This window comes from Tenrec ecaudatus, chromosome 13 (genome assembly GCF_050624435.1).
Source record: "Tenrec ecaudatus isolate mTenEca1 chromosome 13, mTenEca1.hap1, whole genome shotgun sequence".
Taxonomy (NCBI): Eukaryota; Metazoa; Chordata; class Mammalia; order Afrosoricida; family Tenrecidae; genus Tenrec; species Tenrec ecaudatus.
Genome location: NC_134542.1, coordinates 33728279 through 33749748, shown reverse-complemented (window position 1 = coordinate 33749748; position 21470 = coordinate 33728279). Strand labels below are relative to the sequence as shown.

Sequence of the window (21470 nt, the reverse complement as noted above, 5' to 3'; positions counted from 1 at the left end):
AAAAGGTCTGATGAAATGTTACTTGTATGCCTTATAACTGTGTGAACCAATCAGCTAAGCTTTCTCCAGGAATAGAAATTTGAGAGAAAGGAAATATACAACTTCAAATACGTTATTATTAAATTATGTATGTATGTTTATAATTTTATAAAAATAGCCCTTTTGCTTTCTATCTTTTTCGAATCACCGAGGTAAGCTCATCACGCCGACCTTCGGCCATTAAGTCCATTTGACTTAGAGCAATCAGTCACACTGGCCGCACTGGGTTTCCAGGGCCATGTATCTATCCTTACAGAACCACAGTGCTCCATCTCTCCCACAGGGTCCCTGGTGAGCTTACGCCTTGACTTTTCTTATAGCAGAGGAGCACTTTAACCTCTCTGTCACCAAAGCTCCTTAGGAAGCTAGGGAACTGCAATGCGATGCAATGAACTAACTGCGGAAAAAACCCAATCCGAGCCATCGTGCTCTGCTGATAACTGAACACATTGACAGTTCAAACCCCCCACCTGCTTCGCAGGAGGAAACACCTGGGGGTCAGGGCCTTTCTCTTCAATGTGTAGCATCTCTATGAACAGGATCAAGCCCAACACACACACCAGCATCCAGGTACCCCGCCTGCATCCACTGCTCCTGACGCCAAGTTTATTGACTCACATGTATTTTGTCTATCTTCCCACATTCATTAGTGTGTTATTATACACCACGTCACTACAGTTAGGGACCTCACACTTGAGCACCACTAGAGAAGCAGCACTGCTGGGATTCAGTGAGTGCGAGCCTTTGGCCTGACCCAGCATTGGGGTGGTGGGAAGATGGGAACAGTCTTAACAGCATGGAAGGCACAGCTAAGAAATAAAGGAGAGGACCAAGTTCTTGGTGTATTGGGAAAGTGACAGATAGTAGTAGAGAAATCAGAAAACCACAAATTAGAGCTGTGTTAATGTGGTCAGCATTGTCATGGGACGCTATCAAGGGGTCTCCTGCTCCACTGAGCTTGGCACCAGTTGACGCCGGCAAGCATCCTTCCCTGTGGGTGAAGTAAATGGTGTGCAGAAGAGTCCCTGCTGCGAAACGTCAGGAGCCCTTTCTCATGCTTTCATTCCTATGGCCACTGGTCCAGCCCGAGTCACCTCTCGCCCGGACGGTTGCCGCACCCTATTAATTCTCCGGGAGTGTCAGTTGTGCGCCTGGATTCATTTTCCTCAACTGCAGGAAGGCCTTCAACAAACTGAATGGGAAAAGGAGCTGCTTCAATGAGCTCTAGAATAGGAACGATTGTGAGGATGGTGTAGTGTTGGGCTGCGTTTCGATTTGTCGTGCATGAGGTTGCTATGGGTAGGAGCTAACTCCACAGCATCTAACAACAATCACGACAACCTTTGGATTCACGCCAATCCTGGGTTTGAACACTGGTTGAGCCACTTAACTAGTTATGACTGGAAACATTCAGAAAAGGGGGTTGATGATGACTGTGCAGCCAGAAGTGTGTACTCGGTGTCCCTGAGTTGTACACAAGGAATTGTGCAATTGGTGGGTGTTCTGCCACAGATAGTCTCAACAACAACAGCAGCTCATATCTTAAAAACACAAAGAAGTAAGACTGAGGACAGCTTTGTTTGCTGGCCTGCTTTTATCACTCGTGTGCTTTTCCTTAAGTACCAAGCGCTGTACACAGAAGACCATCCCTAATTCCACTCACAAAAGCCTCCTTCCTAATACCACTCATCCCTGACACCACCTCCATCCTCTGACCCCAATTGCCTCCTGTTAGTCTCCTCTGGGTTAGAATTATGTCCGGGCTTAAATTTCCACCATATTTTATCTTACTTTCTTCGCTTCTGATATCCATTCATTTATCAAATGATTTGCTGAGTATATTTTGAGTATGTCTTGAAATTCTGCTCAGGTTTTCATGTGTTTTTTTTCTAACTGCAATCATTCCTCATGCCTCCTTTACAGTAATAATACTGTAAACACCTAACCCCGCTCTTAAAATCCTGTTTCTCTCTCCCTGTTCTAGTTGAACCTTCCTATCACTACTGAGTGAATTGTTATTAACCATGGCATTTATCACACCACTCCTTGCTTCACAAACCTCTAGTGATCTAATTTTCACCAAAATTAAGTGTGCATTTTTTAAACAAGGAATTTGGCACACCATTTTGAGATTTAATCTCAGCCTAATGATTTAACCTTATCTTCCACTCTCTATTTATTTAAAAAGAGAAGTCATTGGGGATCATTTGCCAAATTCCCAGGGTACCCATAAACCATCCTCAGTGCATGCCATTCCCTCTCCTGTGCATGTCCCCTCCCCCCCCCCCCGCCTCCCATTCCTGATAGATAAACATTTTTGCCTTTCCCAAACCCATCTCAAGAACTACTTCTTTCAGAAAGCTGTTCCTGATCCCAACTTTCCTTCCTGATACTGTACCCTCTTCCTCAGAATGACATGAGTTTTGAGACTCATACGAGGGGGGTACTCCCCCCAAAACAGAAACACCAGAATTGTGCTCACCAGAGCAGAGCTTTTGTAGTAAGCATTTTTCCTGCTAGGCGATCATGGAGCATCTCTCTCTGAGGTAGTGCACCCAGTGGTGTCGCCTAAGAAGGTTCTTTCTAATCACAGTCAATTTTTTTCATGAAAGCAGTTTCACTTGAACCTCCTTTATTGTGATGGCCCATTTAAGAGAACAGTGTGCGGCTTTAAAATTTTGTTTCCTGCTTGAGAAAAATGCTACAAAAACTATTGTGGTGTTGAACACAGCTTACAAGGACAGCGCCATGGGAAACACTCAAGTGTACAAGCGGTTTTCTTGTTTCCACAAAGGTGATATGTCGACTGATGATAGATCTCATTCTGGATGTCAATCAACTTCCCTAACTTATGGAAATGTCGACTCCTGGTCCTTTTGGAGTTCATTCCACCAGGTCAGACTGTTAGCCAAGCTTTCCGTGTCAGGTTCTAAAAGATTGTATAAACAATGTGCAATAGTGTGGTTTGTGGCAGACAGGGGACTGATTTTGCCGCCACAACAGTGCTCTTGCTCACACAGCCATCTCTGTGTGCCAGTTTTTAGCAAAAACAAAACCCCAGCATGCCTCTCTTGCCCCAAGCACCTTCCCTGACCTAGTTCCATGTGACTTCTTTTAGTTTCTGCCAAGGAAGAGGGACATGAAAGGACAGCAATTTGACAATGGAGAAGAGGTGGAGAAAAAAATCAGGGAGGTGCTGTCAGCCATCCATACGATTGGGTTTGAAATACGTTTCAAGAATTGAATCACATATTTTACAACTTTATGAAATGTAATGGAGAGTTCTTTGAAGGTGATAAGGTTGTTTGGTAGAAAAATTTAAATACATAGCTTTGAAAAAAGAGTCCTGTCTTTTTTGGATACCCCCTCGTATGTCACTGTGGAAAAGAGCTACTGTTCACCACTGGTGCAGTAACTGTTCTCTTGACTCCTCAAGTCTGTCTGTATGAGTTGTGTGATTCTAAACAAGTCATTCAGCCTCCCCAAGCTTCCTTTCCTTATCTGTAAAATGGAAATGGTGTGTTTGTAGATTGAGCTTGAAGAGTACATGCCAATAGCACACAGAAAGCAGTGTCCATAGCCTCTCTCCCATAGTTTCGTTGAAAATTTACTGTAAGTGAGCTTTAAAGCATATATGGAAAGTTGAATGAAAATATAATGGAGCCTTTTCATGTCCTCTTGGATCATTGCTCAACTCTCTGTGCTATGGAGTCAATTCCAACCCTGTAAGAGAGAGTAGAATTGCCCTGTGGGAGACAGAAAACCTTATCTTCTCCTGCCAACTGGTGGGTTTGAACCACTGACCTTGCTGTCAGCAGCCCAATGCATAAGCTACTACACCACCAAGGCTCCTTGCTTGCTAAATTTTATCCCGTCTCATTTGTGCTCTCGGGTATGAGCACCTCCAATGTTCTGGCTTTTGTTTCCTTCCTTGAAGAGCTTTTGCATTGGAGTTAGTCAATATTTTCTGGATTCAAGTGAATCTTGCCACCCTCGAAAACAAGAACTTTGTTAGAATTTTTACACAGAATATCCACAAGACATTTCTCTATCAGGTGGAGTTCTGGTCATCTGCAAATCCTTCTGAGACGGTTCCCTTAGCAGGCCACCTCCTAGCCCGTCACACAGGACTGACCTGTCCCTGAAGGAAACCAGCCAGTCTTGCAACTCTTTGCCACGTGTCTCTACATCAGCAGTCCAATAATGATTAAACGGTTTTCCTCAGCCCTACAGTACTGAAGAATTCTTAAAAAACTTTGTTGAGGAAATTAGTTTAAAGCTCAGAAAGTTTTTATCCATTAGCTTGTTTTTTCCTCTAGAAACCTCCAATATTCATACAAATAGAGCATACTCACTAACCACTCTGTGTCTGGCACTAAATGGGTGGCATGTGTATGCTAAGTTTTCTGTTTTTCTCATTAAAACCCACAACTCCATTACAGACTTTTCTCAAGATCCTCATTGCCCAATTAATGAAACTGAGATTTGGGGTCTCAGTTTAAATAACTGACTCAGATAACTGAATCCATTTTATGTTCTTCACTGACAGCACATACTTTTCTTTGTAATTAAGTAAACTAATCCCCATTTTCTGAAGTGACACACTTACTGATAAAGTTCAGGATTGTAGCCTTCAGTATGGATGACAACTCAATCTGAGGAAGGCCGTACTCCTCACTGCTGGACCAGTGGGTAACGTCATGGTAAATGGAGCAAAGAGTGACATTGTCAAAGATTTTGTTTTGTTTGGATCCATAATCAGTGCTCAGGGAAGCAGTAGGTGCGCCTGACCCAAGTGCTGGTATTCTCCATTGGATCACATGCACGTGAAAATTGGACATTGAATAAGGAAGACTGTAGAAGAATTGAAGCATTTGAATTGCGATTGCGGTGCTGGAGAAGAACACTGAAGGTGCCATGGACGGCTAAAAGGACAAATCAATCTGTGGTGGAAGAAGTAAGGCCAGAGTGCTTCTTCGAGGCGAGGCTGAGAAGGCTTCATCTGACATACGTTGGACGTGTTTTCAGGAGCTGGCAGTCCCTGGAGAAGGACATCATGTTTGGTAAATTAGAAGGGTGGAGAAAAAGAGGAAAGCTTCAGAGAGATGGAGGCACACAGCAGCTGCAGCAATGAGCTCGGGCACAGGCAATGGGAGGATGGCCCAGGATCCTGCAGTGGTCTGTTCTGTTGTGCACAGTGTCGCTGTGGGCAGGAGCCAACTCCATGGCACACAACAACAACAACAACAACAATTTTATGGAATAAAATCTCTATGTCTCCCTGCCCAATCGCTCCTTAGCTTCACTGAATGATCTATCACTGAGCTGATTAACTTTCATGGTCTCCATTTGCCATGAGAAAGACACCTGCACATGTCTGTAGCTTCTGGCACATTCTCCCACTGGAGTTGCAAGTCTTTCTTCAGAAGGGAAACCAATTAAGGAGCTTTCTGTCTTGCTCAGACAGAGTAGCCATTTGGAGTGGCAGCTCCATTTTTAACCTCTGATGCCACAGCTTCACCCATGCTTGGTCCTCCACTCTCAGAATAGTAGCCCCACTGCCAGTGATTATGTGAATCCATTTTGTGAAATGGATCTTAGGAAATTGAGCTGGTTTGATGCTAGTTAATCTAATGAGTTGTGACCATCTGCTTCTATTTTTTGCATGTCTTATAAAGTTGCTAAAAGCTGACTTGTACACAAACCATGCAGGACCATGCAGTTTATCATATTTTATACAGTTCACATATTTGTATTTGTTTTAAAGCAATTCCAAACTGTTATACAATCTGAAATGCACATCAACCATATCTGTTGCATATTAAACCATTTTAGAAGACAAACTGCTTTGTCTTATTGGGATTGCCCCACCTTTCTTTTACGAATAAAGGAAATATTTTTCCTTTGCTTACCCAGTTCATTTTTTTGGTCTCTCTTTCAGTTCTCGTTCTCTCTCTCTCTCTCTCTCTCTCTCTCTCTCTCTCTCTCTCTCTCTCTCTCTCTCTCCCTCCCTCCCTCCCTCCCTCTCTCCCTCTTCATTGCTGGGATTTCTTGCCACCTCACCTACCTGATCCATCCTCAGTCTATCATCCAGCTTCTCTCCTCTCAGCAGCCTGTTTTCAACACACACATAAAAGCATGCTCACTGGTGCCTAAACTTACTCTGAAGTTTGGGTAAAGAAGCAACATTAATGGTATATCTTCACAGCTTAGTAAACTCGCACTCTATGAGGTATGCACCCAAGTAATTGTTTGACTTATGGTGGTTTTCTAAAAATCAATTCTAAGCAACAGGTATTTCTACAGTACTTCAGATCAGATAAAAGCTAGGTGTTTGTTTAGCTTGAAACCCCATTAAAAACACATGGGCTGTGTGATCCGGCATGGCATGTGGAGCCCTTGTTGGGTGCCATCAGTTCCGACTCATACTTACGCCACGAGGTCATGTAGGACGGCCACGTCGGGTTCTTTATGATTATCGTCCTTATAGGAAACCAATTGCCAGGGCCTTTCCTGAAGGAGGAGCCTCGTGGTAGATCTCAGGTTAGGCCTTGGGCTGCCAACTGCAAGGTGGGCTGTTTGAACCACCAGGTGCTCCAAAGACAAAAGAGGAGGCTTTCTACTCAGGTACAGCGTGCTAGTCTCAGACAGCCACAGGGGCAGGATCCTGTTCTTGCAGGACCGCTGTGAGTCATAAGGGCCGCACATGATGGCAGTGAGTTTGGAGTTGGCTTTGTCTCCTGTTCGGCTGCCTGCAGGCTTGGCTTCACTAAGGATTCCCTTAGCAGAAGAATGCCGAGTGGTTGTGTCAACAGGACTTCTTTAAGCCCAGTCTATACTAAATACATCAGGTTTTCTAAAAGGCTTTAATATGCCAATAAATGACATTTTAAAGTTGAATAATAATAAAATCCACCCCCCAAACGTTCATCACCAAAGCATTGTAACTATGACATGTCATGACAGCATAAAAGTTTATTCTGTAATATTGAAAAAAAAAAGCACGTGGTAAAGTAGAAATCAACCTTAAGATTATGTCGAGAAAGTAAGTTTTAGGATTTTGAAATAAAATCAGTTAAAGAAATTGTAATATTTACATGGTTAATTAAATGTAAAATGTAAGATTCAAAGAGTAGGTTTCAGTATGATTCAGAGAATTTATTAGGTTTTACCAGGTAGATTTTGCTCTGGGTAAAGGAATTTTTTGTGATTTTTTTTCTTTAAAATGAAACTCCATTAAAGCTGCCCCAAACTTTTTTAAATGTACTCTAGACTAAACAGTTGTATTCCAAAAGCCTCTGTATATTAAGTATGTGTGTTATCTATCAGCATGTGGATACTTGATCCTTTATTGGGAAATAAAACTATCAAAACACATGATAAAGATGAAAGATAAAAATGGTTAAACAAGATTTTAGTCTCTGATTTGAATTTTTTTCCCAATTGTATGATTACTCTAGAATGCCTTGGCCGCTTCTACAAATGCTTAGGAGTTGATCCCATTATTTACATAATAATAAAGACCTGGTATTATCGATGAAAGTAATGCTTTGGGGAGCATTAGCTGCATACTTTCTCTGCCTTCTAAGCATGTTATACTTAGTATTTATCATGCACACCTATGTAACATTCCTGATAATACATTCACATGCTTACAGGACAGGAAACATTCTTGGTTATCCTAGGATAATATCATGACAACTTTTCTAGCTTTCAATTCAGACTTTTCGTATAACTTGTGCGAACAACTTTTAGATATCTGAGCAGTATCTGGGTGAAATCATTGGAAAGTTACTATCGGATTTGATATTCCATCATATTGCACAAATTCTGGCCACAGGCGTGCTCTTTTTTACAGTTATTAATGAAAATTGGTCCACTTGCTAAAAGAATTACATTAAGCCTTATCCACTAAAGAGGACCTGTTCATTGTATTTATTTTCGATGGCTGATGATCTAGAGCATGCTTCATGCAACGTGAACTCATCAGTCCCTTTGCTTTTGTACGGCCGTTCGCAACTTCCCAGCAAGGCACCCCGACTTCACCGTTTTCAATTTGGAGGAGAAGAGCATGTGTAGCAGCTGTAGCTTTTAATCTGACATTGAGTTTTAGGTCATTTTCATGTAAATAGGAAACAATGGACACCTGCTGCCAGTTCCCGGAACAGCGACGTTTGCTTCGGCTTTATCAGTTTCCTCTGGCAATTGCATTTTCTCTGTCTGGGTTTAAAGGAGTCAGTAATTGTTCACGGTTATTATTTTTCATCTTTATGAAAACTTATTGCTTTTACTTTGTATTACCTGAAAGCTGCCCGTGCCTGGTATATTTCCGTCTGATACACTATCCATTAATGTTTCTGGCTCATCTTTTTCTTAATCTGCTGCGGGTTGGGTGGGTCAGGCTTTCGATTTCTTTCTGTAATACATTTTCCCCAGGCTTTGCAACTTCTTTTTCTACCTCTTAAAAGGAAATAAAAAGGTGAAAATTTGGAATTGTTCCATTGAGTACAAGTGATGCCTTATTGAAAGGCAAGTTTAGGCCTTGATTTACAGTGCTCTGAACATTCCCTTATGTGTTACCAACTGTGGCTTTGGTACAATGTGATTCTGTGCTTTTTCTAATAAATATGTATTTTATTTCATTTCTCCACTGCTCTGAAAAACAGCCAGCCTTACACTTAAGCATAGATATGCTTCCTTGCACATATTTTATGGTCTGTACAGTAACTTTCAAGTGTGTCTCAATGGGGAGAAACTTCAATTTTGTGCATATCCTTTTAAATATGTTGATTTATGCAGATTAAGTTAAGAAGGAAGTTATTTTTGTAGAGAGTCATTTCCATTTGCTCCTCTTGTAGAGGGAGGGGGAAAAAAAAGGGCAATCAGTTAGTCCTTTTAAACATTTATTTCCTGGATCTCCCAGGAAAACGTTCACAACAAATCATGCACAACTCTGATTTCCTCTCTGCTGTTGAATTGATCGTAGGTGCTGTAATCTGTAGGTGTTTCTTCCCCCGTCTCCCTCTCCTTTTATTAACTTCCTTATTTTAATGTGCCTCATCTGTGACTTGGCAAGAAGCTCATCTCTGCTCTTGTTTTGGGTTTTTTTTCCTGCCCAGTGATATGACAAGAAGAGTGGAGATTTCCGGGGAAGGAGGCCCCCTGGGGATACATGTAGCGCCCTTCTTTTCATCTCTAAGTGGAAGGTAAGATGTTTTCCTTATTTCAGATGCTCAAGCTAATGAAAAACCTGGCTTGGGCGCATTTTCTCAAACACTTTCCAAAAGAGGATTAAGCATGTGTCGCTTTTATTCAGATGGACACCTAAAGATAGACTATTGTTGGCCACTTATATATTGGAAACAAAATGAAATCACTTACTTTGTGGATGCAACCAAAGAGGGGCAAAAACTCAAGAGTTTCTGAATTACAAGTAACTAGAAAGTGCTTTCTTAAAGCAGCCTTGTCGGTGGCACGATAATAACCAGAGCCCCTAGCAAAAGCTTTATTCAACATGCTGTTAGCCAAGTCACGACCGAGTCGTCTTAGTGCTTTGCAACACACTTCAGCTAGTGGTGGTGGTGAACGCAGGGCGGTATTTCCTGTTAGACCGTGTCTAACATTGGCACAGTGTCTCTGACCTCTAGAAAACCAGAGTAAGAGTGAGACTTTATATTCTGAGTCACAGGTAAATAGAACCTTTGAATAATAACTTTCCTTATTTCTGAATATGAGAACTATATCAAAAGCCATACATGTTTGGTGACCTTAGCTATTGTTGGAACACGTAGTCTTATTGTTTATCTTTTCTAAAAGTAGTATTAAAATGCATTAATAAGTATTTATCACACTCTTTAAATTTTAAAAGCATATTAATATATGTTGGGCAAGTGATCAGTTCAATTTTGCCCGCATTTCTGGAAATTCATGTCTTTTGAACTGAATGCAGAACGCGTGTTCCTAAGAAGTTAGTGTTACCTGGGATCTTATCATTTAAGCAACCTTTAAGGACAGGCATGAGAGACTATGCCACGGCGGCCTATCAGAAATTGAAAAGAAAATGAGTTTGTCACCCACGTAACATGACTTTACTTAATTGGCTAGCTATCTTCTCTTAAATGAAAGGCAGCATTGGAAAGGCAGGACACGCTAGTTTAGGTTAAGTTAGCAATGGCCAGAAACGTCAAGCAATTGGCCAGAGGTTGATCACAGTTCCAGAGCCTTTGGCCTGCCCTCCCTCACTGCTTTTTCAGAACATTTTCCCAAATTATAAAAGTATTAATTTACTGGTTCTGACTACTTACCCCATCCAGCCTGTCGCACAGCCAGGTGGCCAGATTTAGCCAGGGCATTTGGTGGCATCCAGGGCAGCAGGTAGCCATCTGCTGCCTGCGATTGTAAAGTGACACATGATGAGAAAATGACACATGATGAAAAATGAACCACAAAGTTGGTGCTGCACGTTGTCCCGTTTCCTGACTGTGTGAACATGCGTGATTATAAACATTATGAGTTATGGCCCAGGACAGGCGGAGGTTGTTTTTGGACAGACAAGGTCACTATTTGCCAATTGCCTTGAGAAATTCCAAAGGCTTTGGGTAGAATTATACTGACAGCACTTGGTGAAATAGCCGAGTGGCTGGATGGCCAGGTCCTCCCGCTTCAGGAAGCTGGAAGCGAACACAGGATCCTCTCAGTTTCAGAACCCTGAGAAAGCACACACTGTGGCGGCCACCCTGCTTCAATTTCAGTGGTTTGGAAACAAGTTGACCCTCTGGGTCAGAAACCACCTTTTCTCACTTGGAATGAGGGGAATCAACTTGAATGAACTGATTTCATGGACAAGAAGCCTTTCCAAGTCCATAGACTTGGAAATTGCTGCTGTTCTCCTCCTCCTCCTCCTCCTCCTCCTCCTCCTCCTCCTCCTCCTCCTCCTCTTCCTCATCCTCCTCCTCCTCCTCCTCCTCCTCCTCTTCCTCGTCCTCCTCCTCCTCCTCCTCCTCCTCCTCTTCCTCGTCCTCCTCCTCCTCCTCCTCCTCCTCCTCCTCTTCCTCGTCCTCTTCCTCCTCCTCCTCCTCCTCTTCCTCGTCCTCTTCCTCCTCCTCCTCCTCCTCCTCTTCCTCGTCCTCTTCCTCCTCCTTATTCTCCTCCTCCTCCTCCTCCTCCTCCTCCTCCTCTTCCTCGTCCTCTTCCTCCTCCTCCTCCTCCTCCTCTTCCTCGTCCTCTTCCTCCTCCTTATTCTCCTCCTCCTCCTCCTCCTCCTCCTCCTCCTCCTCCTCCTCCACTCTCTCTTCTTTTGATGCTATTCACAAGTATTATAGGAAGGCAATTTACTTAAACGACATTAAAAACAATATGGAAGCAGAGATATGAGCTAATAAAAGTTACAGAGTCATGAGTGCAGGCTGAAATAGCGCCCTTAATGTAACCCATGTGTCTCGAGGCAGCAGTGTCCACAGGCATGTCAGGCAAGTGTCTGGCCTCACACGACCATATGGTTTCATGTGTGCTTGTCGGGGGTTAGTTAAGGTCACGGTGGACTACTCGGCTCTTCATTTCCTTTTGTCGATTGGGTTGTGTCACTAATGAACTGAGAATTTACATTTAGTTCTTCACTAAGATGACCACCCTTGGCTTTGCCTCTATTTATTTCTTTTAGAAGAACGCTGGTCCACCTGTTGTTGAAGGAAACTTATCGAAGTTAGAAGCTCCTGTGTAAGATATGTGACCGCCAGACTAGAGGAGGCCTCGGTGAACTGGGGGATGACATCTGCAGGGGGCTGCACCCTGCTGTGTCGAGGGTCCCTGGCTTGCACAGGACAAAGAAAGGAAAACAAAGATCTGCAGACTTGCAGGGAAAAGGACCTTACCCCTTATTCGGGCAACATGTGTAATATGCACATCGTGCCATCTGTCGGCCCAGAAGGATGGAATGTCAGGTTTCAACGACATAAAAATGCCCAAGTGAAATCCACTGCCCCGGAGTTGATTCCGACTCAGATCAGTTGTCCAGGACGGGGTGGAAATGCCCTCGGGGTTTCCGAGTCCCTGGAACTCTTTACGGGCGCGGAAAGCCTGCACTACGTGAAGAGACCATAAGACACCTATAAAGACAGGTCAGCCTAAGTACGAGGGAGGGCTGGGGGAAAGTGGAGATGGTCAGCAAGATTCTGAGCAGTCAAGGGCATGGAGTGCAGAGGGGACACGGAGAAGGCAGGCGGGGGTCTAAGTGTGGGTTACAAGAGCAAAGTGCTCTCCTTCCCCATCTTATTCTGCATGGCTAGGGATTTCAGCATCTTTATATTCATCCACCAATGCAAATCAACTGGTTAGTCTCAGCCTGTGACTCCTGGGCAACATCAAGCTTTAATCCCTTCTCACCTGGGTCCCAAATGAAGCAGCTGCCACTGCCCACCAGTTTGGGGTAGAGAGGAAAACAAGCGGCTCTTTCTGAGCTGTGCCTCCTCGCCTGGATGGCACCACACTGGCGAGGCCTTCCCCCTTCTGAGAATTAGGGAGGGCAGCAGTGGTTTTTCTTGTGAGGAACCAAACTAATAAAATCCTCCGTTTTACATTTTACCAAAATTGCCTCTGACACATGGGTTTTACAGTTGGGCTGATTCTGTCACTAGTTTTTTCATGAAAGCTGGGTTATTTAGATCAGCGAGGGTCCCGTCACCTGCTCCCGCTGTAATGTACCAGCTAACTTGCAACCCAGTGGCCTGAAAGGATTAATTTATCTCCCAAAATGGGAAATTAAATCCTAGGGAGTAACATTACATGACTGATGATGTACAGAATTAAATTAAAGGAAGACTTGAATGCTTGTTTAAAAAATATCACTTACATAAGTTAGTTTGTGACCACATGTGAGCGTTCTAATGGATCGTGCTATTGTGAATCCACCTTAATGAGAACCCCCCCACACACACCAAAATTATTAGAGCATTATTTAATTTAGGAGAACATATAATAGTCATTCCTATGAAGGGGTGTTTTTAGTTTGGGGTTTTTTGGAGGGGTTGCTTTTATTGCATGTCAAATAGTTGTATTTTTATATTATGAGATATTGCACTAGTATCTTTGAAATATTAACTTGAATTCAGATATTTTATCAAATAGTACATGTGTCTCTTCCGTTTCACATCGGGCATGCTTGGCTAATCTATTAGCATGCTGTAACTAGGTCATGGAACATGGCACACTATCTCTGAGCTAAGCCTACACTAGGTAGCGTGGTTAATTGCTATTGTCTATTGAAGAAGGTACTGCATCCAATGAGTGCTTTTGAAGTAGAAACGTTTTATGCATTATAGCCTCTATCTTTCCCATGGACATCTTAAGATTGCATGAGCTCAGGACCTGGGGCCCTGCAAGGAGAGGTTCCACTCCTCCCAATCAAAGGAGAGGTTTTCTTCTACTCAAGCCTTAGAAACCCCAAACAAAGATCAAACTCACTGCCACTGAGTCAGTTCTGACTCATGGTGACCCCATAGGGTAGGGTAGAACTTCCCCTGGGGGTTCCTGAGATGCCTACCTCTTTGTGGGAGTAAAAAGCCTCATCTTTCTCCCAAGGAGCAACTAGTGGTTTCAAACTACTGACCTTATGGTTCGCAGCCCAACTCATAAGCACTGTGTCACCAGGGCTAATTCCTTATCATTACACTTTGCCCTTTCTCTGGTTAACCCTATTATGTATGTATACAACATGCTCATATCTTACTGAGATTTGAAATGTAAGAGACTATGTAAGAGAACACAGTGTTCCTATCCCAAAGAGAATGGCAAAGTAGAAAAATAAGGGCAAGAAACGTGGAAATTGTTCTTTCTGAGTTCAGAGATTCTTCTTGGAGTGCATACCATTTTTCTTTCTTGGTCTCAGGGATAGTGAATACCTTGTTATAAAAACAATGATAACCTTCAAAATGATAAGTAGCTAAAATATACAAGTCCCATTTCTTTGAGTAATTTGATGTTACTGATACGTAACAGAGCAGCAGACATGTGTACACGGACACACATTATACATAGATCTGTACACACATAAGTCAAAATCAACTTGATGGCAACAGGCTTGCTTATGCCTGTGTGGAAAGTTAATTTAGTCTTATGGCCATAGGCTTGGGGTTGTTTGTTTTCTTCTTCGTGCTCACGATGCCTGACTGATACATAGTCCCAAGTAGAGGAGCCCTAGGTATCCTCCCAGAATCTACTGGTTCCCTTGTTGAAATTTCCCAAACTCTTGCCTTCGTAATTGCCATTCCCCTTTGCAGAGACAGAGGGTCGTGAGAGACCTTGCTCAGTTTTCAGTAGAAGGAGTTCATCTGCTGGTGTTCAAGACCCCTCTCTGTGGCATTGGTCTCTCTCGCCACACGCCTCCTTATACAAACCCAATTTAAACAAACACATGATATCTAATCATCCTCTGTGAGAATCCTTGCTATAAAAAACTAAACCACCTCCACTGTCGTCAAGTTGATTCTGACGCATAGTGACCCTATAGGACAGAGTTGAACTGGCCCATGAGATTTGCTAAGTCACAACTTCCAGGGAAGCAGACGGTCTCATCTTTCTGCTGTGGAGCTGCTGGTGGGTGACAACTACTGAACCTTTGGTTAACAGGCAAGTGCTTTAAGCATGTTGCCACCGGGACCCCTTACTTCCCTCTACCTGTACTACTCCCATCGATTCCAACCCCTGTAAACGTTTTTCAAGCCTGGAAATCCTTATAGTAGTAGATAGTTTCACCTTTTCCCTGTGGAGTTGTTCATGTGTTTGAACCTCTGATCTAGTCATCAGCAGTCCATAGCTGACCCAACAACACCAGCATGGCTCTCAACTCATCCCTAACTTCCAGACCCACTGTGCCCTTCAGCTTTGGAACTTCTACTGGACTCCCGAGTCTGTTCTGACCACATTTCCTGACTCTGATCCTTCCCCTGTCTCACATTTTCCCTGCTGAGCTCAGAGAAAATGTCTAGCACAAGCCTGCTCTCACAGCACTAACCGAAAAGGGGTTGAAGTAGTAAGATCTTCACCTACATATTTGTCTGCTTCTTCATATGCAACTTACCAGAGCAGAGAGTCACACTGTTTAAAAAAATTCAAGTGACTACTTAATTCCCTCCCATTATAAAACATCAAGGTACCATCTGCACTAAGTTATTACCATGATTTGTGATGCTCTCTTCTAACCAGGAGCCTTTGTCTCTTCAAATCCACTGAGCTGTATTAGCCTTTTCTAAGTTACTGGAAGCATGAGGAATGAGGTCACAGGCTAATGTGCTCTGTGTTGGTATGTGTATTTGTCTTGACGGGCTTTTTCTCTCAGTGAAGTTATTTTGTTTTGGTATATTTTTAACTGTGAACTTGAATAGTTGTCTGAATATAAGGCATCATCCCTTTTGTAAATGCAAATCAATACTTATTTCTGAATAGTTGTAAGTGGAGAGATAATTAGCATAATCATTAGCATGATCGTATTCAGTATTTCGCTCTCAACCTGCATTTTGCATTTAGGATTCTAGGACTCTTCGTGCGAGGCATTGAGGAAAGCAGCAGGTCCAAGAGGGAGGGGCTCTTTCATGAAAACGAATGCATTGTGAAAATCAACAACGTGGACCTCGCAGACAAAACCTTCGCTCAGTAAGCAGCTCTTCCTGGTTTTCCTCACTTTATTGATTCCCTGGATGTTTACAATCATTACTGATCTCATTACAATCGAAATTGTAGGTAGAATTTCCGGGCAGTCCCCTACGAATGACCTCCAGAACATCCATTTTCAAATGAATGTTGTGTTTTCGCTTACTGAAAGGTGGCCTCCACATGTCCTGGCAGCTCTGAGCGAGCTAAGACAGACGAGAGCGTCCCTTCTGCCTGGCTGTCGTGCGGGCACAGCTCTGGATAGGTTTGTTTTTCCTGGCCTATGGGTCAGTTAGGCTGATAGTTAATGACTCGTTTCACGGACTGTTAGTTCAGCTTATTAATTAACTTACTTGGTGTCAGTAATCTTAAACTAAAGAATCTGGGAGAGCGGTTGGTGTGGAGTCCCTGAGTAAGAGAGAGCAGTACCGAACATAAAAGAATACAAACACTGTCTCTCAAAAATTGTATTCTCTGACTGCATGTGAAAATGATGTGGGAGTAGATCCCCATGCCTACAAACCAGGGTAGAGCATTTTTGTTGAACACGCACATGTATAGATAGACAGACAGACGGCACAGGGATTCTGAAGCAAAGGGATCAGTATTACTATTTCTTATTCTCACAGTCTCTGTAGTTTGTGACCTAAAGAGCTCGTGGAATGTCTTCTCTGTAGTCACTAGTTAAGAAATGAAAAACGAAGAGAATTAATTTTACCAAGGTCTCAAGTAGAAAGAAAATGTTTTGAAAATGCTGATGGCCACTCAAGTACAAGTGGACTTGATACAAGTGATGTGTGGATTGTTATATGTAAGAGCCCCAAGAAAATGATTTTAAAAATAAATAATTAAACTTAAAATAATATCTTCAAATGATGATATAACAGACAAACCATAATTGTTATCAATAATTATTTCTAGATATACACTGTACCTTTTCACAAGGACTTAATAAGTATATGGGGAATACAATCATTCCTATTTTATAGAGGTGGAAACTGAGGTGCATAAAGTCCAGTGACTTCCCCAAGGATACATGGTAATTAGGGAATAGGAGGCAATGCCCGAGGAGGGGAACCGAGCAGAGAAGATGGACTGCCTATGTGGATCTTGCCCGTCCCCCTTGTAATGAGGGGGGTTACGAGCTCCCATAGAGGAAGCCGCCAAAGGCCAGTTGGAATTATATTCTCTGATAGGACTGCTAAACACAGAGATCTGAAATAACATCAGCTTAAGCAAGATTACAATGTATTTTCTCTCAGGACAAGTACGGGTGGCGATGGGCAGCCCAGGGTTAGTATGGAGTGCCACAGTCTTCCGGCCAGTTACCCATCTATCTTCTCACTTTGCCCGCCTCACCATGGGGCTATTCTCCCGATCACAATCACAAGATGAGTCCTAATCACAGGGTGGCGGCTAGAGTTTCCTCCATGACCCTTGAGTTCTAAGAAATCAAAAGGATAAAGAGAGGTCTGAAAATGTTGGCCCTCCAGCGGAGCCAGCTGCTCTTCAAGAGCTTCCCACCATGCTCCCTTTAACCCCTTCACTTAAATCTCAATTTAGGAAAAGTTAGATTTTTGTGTTATCTAGTCGAAGGGCATATAAAGAAGAAAAAAATGCATGTGTGTGCATAATCATAGTTTATTACATATTATAGTTTATGTTACTATATAGACATACATTATACATTAATACATTTTTATAAGGAGCCATGGTGGTATAAGCATCAGGCTGCAATCTGCATGGTCGGCAGTTCAAAACCACCAGCAGTTCTGCAGGAGAAAGACTGAGCTTTCTACTCCTGTAAACAGTTACAGTGTCAGAAACGCACCTGGAGTAGTTATGAGACAGCGTGGCCTCAATGGCAGGGAGAGATTTATATAGTATATGCATACATACACACATACATGTTTACCATAAGTAGGTTCACATACTTTGAGTGTGTATATAAACACATAGAGGTGTGTGTATATAAATGTATACTATATAAATCTATGAATATATAACATTAAGAAGCTAAAACAAAACAAACCCACTGTCATCCGGCTGATTCCAACTCACCTGATGGGACAGAGTAGAATTGCCTCTTTGGGTTACTGAGGCTATGAAGCTTTATGGGAGCGGAATAGTGTCTCTTTCTCCTGAGAAGCAACTGGTGGAATCAAACGAACCTTGCTGTTAGCTGCCCGGTGCATAACCCGCTGTTCCACTGGGGCCCCTCAGATGCATGCCTATGCATTTGCATTATATGTTTTATGATACGTGGTGTGCCGTACGCAGGTATGCCCGAGGTGGTTTCAGAACAGTTGAGGAAAAGTTGAATGAAACCATGAAGGAATGTTTCCTTGAACTCTCTGAATGCCCTTCATATCTACACAAAAAGTATTAGGACAGGAAGATTAAAATATGCAACAAATTAGTTCTCTTAAGGAAAAAACAACAAGGTACGCTGATCGAATGACAGTAAGTGATCTCATTGCATTGGTCATCCAGGGTGACATCTACACATAGCCAACCAAATTCTCAATGTCATCAAGTCAGTTCGGATTCATAGTGACCCACAGGGCAGAGAAGAACTGTCCCTTTGGGTTTCCCAGCCTGTAAGCCTTTATCAGAGTGGAAAGCATCACCTTTCTCCATCAGGACAGCCGGTGGGTTTCAACTGCTGACCTTGTGGTTAACAGGCCAGTGCTCCACCCACTGTGCCACCAGGGCTCTGATTTGCATAGCTGAAGCCCCTACTAACATCCATCCACGAACAAGCAACCGTGTCGGATTGGACTCCCACAGCACACGCCAGGTTTGAGAAGGCCAGCCATTTAAAACCCTCCATTGATAAGCCATTCAATAATGTGATTTTTCCCCATGAAAATGAAAACTTCCGTGTTTACTTCAATGATCACGCCTCAGTAGATTTTCATGTCTTGAGATATTTAAAAGCTGTGGTCATTGGGCAAGGTACTTAGTCTCTCAGGGTCTCAATTTCCTCGTTAGCAAAACGAGTTCTAGGTTTGCCTGCCATGCATGGGTGTTAAAATAAATAAATAAAGAAAGAAAGAAAGAAAGAAAATTAGAGAATCATTCATCTTAATGATGTGTCTAGGCCAGTGCAGGGCACCCAGCGGGCAGGGAAGAAGACATGGTAGCTAGTATTTGGTTGGTAAAGTCCTATTGCCAATAATGTTGATAATGTCTCCTATATAGTTGTGACTTCCCTCTGCCAGAATGCTAGTAGACTCTGGGAAGTGACTTGCCGAAAAGGTTTTCAATAGACATTTTTTTTTCTTTTAAGGGCTCAAGACATTTTCCGTCAAGCAATGAAATCTCCAAGTGTACTTCTCCATGTACTTCCCCCCCCAAACCGTGAAGACTATGAAAAATCTGTCATTGGGCCCCTTCACATTTTTGGAAACAGTGATGGCATTCTGAGAACAAAGCCCTCTGTCCACGGAAAATCGGGAATAAAGGCAGTCAGTCTGATAGGAACACATAGCCCAGAGGTGGAAGCATCAACTCTCCTACAGCAAGCCAGGAGCCCCCGGATACCAAGACAAGGAAGACACCCATCTTCGCCCTCTCTCTCCCCTCTCATGGGGTTTGGCAGCAAGAAAAATTCAAAGAGAATTAAGATTGACCTAAAGAAAGGTAATTATTAAATTATGCTTAATAGCATTCTATTATTGTAGCATGTAAAATTGGTTAAGAGAAATGCATTAAGGCTAATTTAGTTAATTCTCCTTGTATTTAATTGCATCACAGAATAGATTTAAGTGTATACTTAGATAACCGAAATTTCTTGAGCTTATACTACTTCCTTGTTCTTTTCTTCCGAAGAGTATAGATGATTTGAAACAAAAAGTAATAAAGACATGGAGGTGGAAAGAGATGGGAGTGAAAAGAATCTTTCCAAACCAGATAGACGTTCGCTAATGTTATGTTACAACCTAACACTAAATAGACCCTGAACTTCAGTTGTTTCAAGCATGATTAATGGTTTCTAAAGTGTCTTTTAACCCAAGATCAAAAGCATATTGCTTCTGGTTCAGGAAAATCATTTTAGGTCCGTAAAACTTCATTCCTTGAGAAATAAACATGTAATTATTAATTTTGCCACTTCATAATTAGAAACCGTTTAAGATATTTATTTTCAAAGAATATGTGCCATCTTGTTTCTGGTTCTTAATATCACATCCATTTCAAACAAATCAGGGAAACTAGATCATGTGTACAAATATGTACTTATGGAATATTATATATACACAAATAGTCATATACACTTCCATGCTTCTGTTCATTTTGTAACCTGTACCTTATAGTCCCTTCCTGTACCCTTCTAAATTCTGTGTTTTTCCAAATATCATTTTAAAAGCAAGTAAAATGATCTCATGCATCTGTCTGAATTAATAGAAAAATAAATAATTGAAGGTCGTCATAGTATCTATTAAACATATATTATATACATGTATATTATGTATCTTTAATTCATATATTGATATTATTTATCTACCTAGAATCTAGACATTAATTTGAAAAAAATCCTTTGACTTTTGGTTGGTTCACTTTTAAGGATTTTTACTGGGAAGGACGTGTTGACTAGAAGATTCTAAAGCTCTTGAATTCTTAGAAATTTTGCTTTTTACTTAAATGGGTCAGTTACATTTCTTATAAACATCATCTGACAATGTAGACAAAAGAGGGTTTAATTGCTTTGAAGATTTTTTAGAAAGGTGACTTTGACACAGAATGTGACATTAAAAATCATGGCTACTTCCAATTCTAAGAAGATGAGGTTTATCAGAAGGTTAGGCTTGAGGACGGGAAAGGAGGACATGATGGCATTTAAAATGCTGCTGAGATGGACTGTGTGATACTCTCTAGGAAGCTGACAGCAGGGCCACAGAAGGAGGTCCCGTTCTCTTCCGCGGGGAGAGAGAGTTGGTCGAGCGAGAAAATCTAAAGAAAAGGACAGATCTTTGGACCAGGACAGATCTTTGCCGGCCACATCATTGTTAATGTGGGAGGACAATGGATAGAGTTGGAATGACAACCTTGGCAGGATAGAGAGGCAGGAAGGTATTTTGAAAGTAACATGGAAGCAAAGGAGTAGGGCTAACTGTTGGAAAATGGTCGGTGGAAAGTATCAAAGCTTCAGAAGGAGAAAGATCAAAGATGGAAAAAAAAAACAACTAATGGATATGGTTCTGAGAAGATCCTTGGGTCTAGGAGCCCTGGTGGTGTCATGGTTACCTGTTTGGCTGCGATCTTCAAGGTCAGCAGTTCAAAACTACCAGTTGCTCCATGCAAGAAATAGGGGGCTCTCCACGCCCTTAACAAATTGTAGTCTCAGAAGCTCACAGAGGCAGTTCACCCCTGTCCTGTAGAGTCCTGAGAGCATGGATTTGATGGTTGTGAGTAGGATGAATGAAGTCCTTGGTGACAGAAACTTTGAAGAAGCAGTAAGATTGGAAACGTGATTTTTTAGGATGAAAGTATCTAAACAGACATAAAGCCCCAAACCTCCTACCATAGCATTCCCTCTGACTCATAGGAGCCCTGCAGGATGCAGTGGACCTGCTCCATAGGGCTTCTTGGCTGTAAATCTTTATAGGAGCCAACAGTATCATCTTTCTGCAGGGGTGGATTTCAGTCACTGACCTGGAGGTTAGCGGCCCATTGTGTAATCCACGATGCCACCAGGGCTCCTGAGCAATGTTATTTATTGTTTCCAACAGTTTGATTGGCATATAATTCACATACCATACAATTCAATAGTTCATTTGCATCAAGAA

General features: G+C 42.3%; 1 protein-coding gene across 1 annotated transcript in view; it reads left to right on the top strand.

Moving 5' to 3' along the window:
• The window catches only part of PARD3B (par-3 family cell polarity regulator beta), a 1162664-nt gene that overhangs the window by 596195 nt on the left and 544999 nt on the right, over window positions 1-21470 (top strand). Inside the window, exons 6-8 of the mRNA XM_075530369.1 lie at window positions 9159-9245; window positions 15559-15684; window positions 18974-19326. Coding sequence (XP_075386484.1) covers window positions 9159-9245; window positions 15559-15684; window positions 18974-19326 — 566 coding nt within the window. The remainder of the gene's footprint in view (window positions 1-9158; window positions 9246-15558; window positions 15685-18973; window positions 19327-21470) is intronic.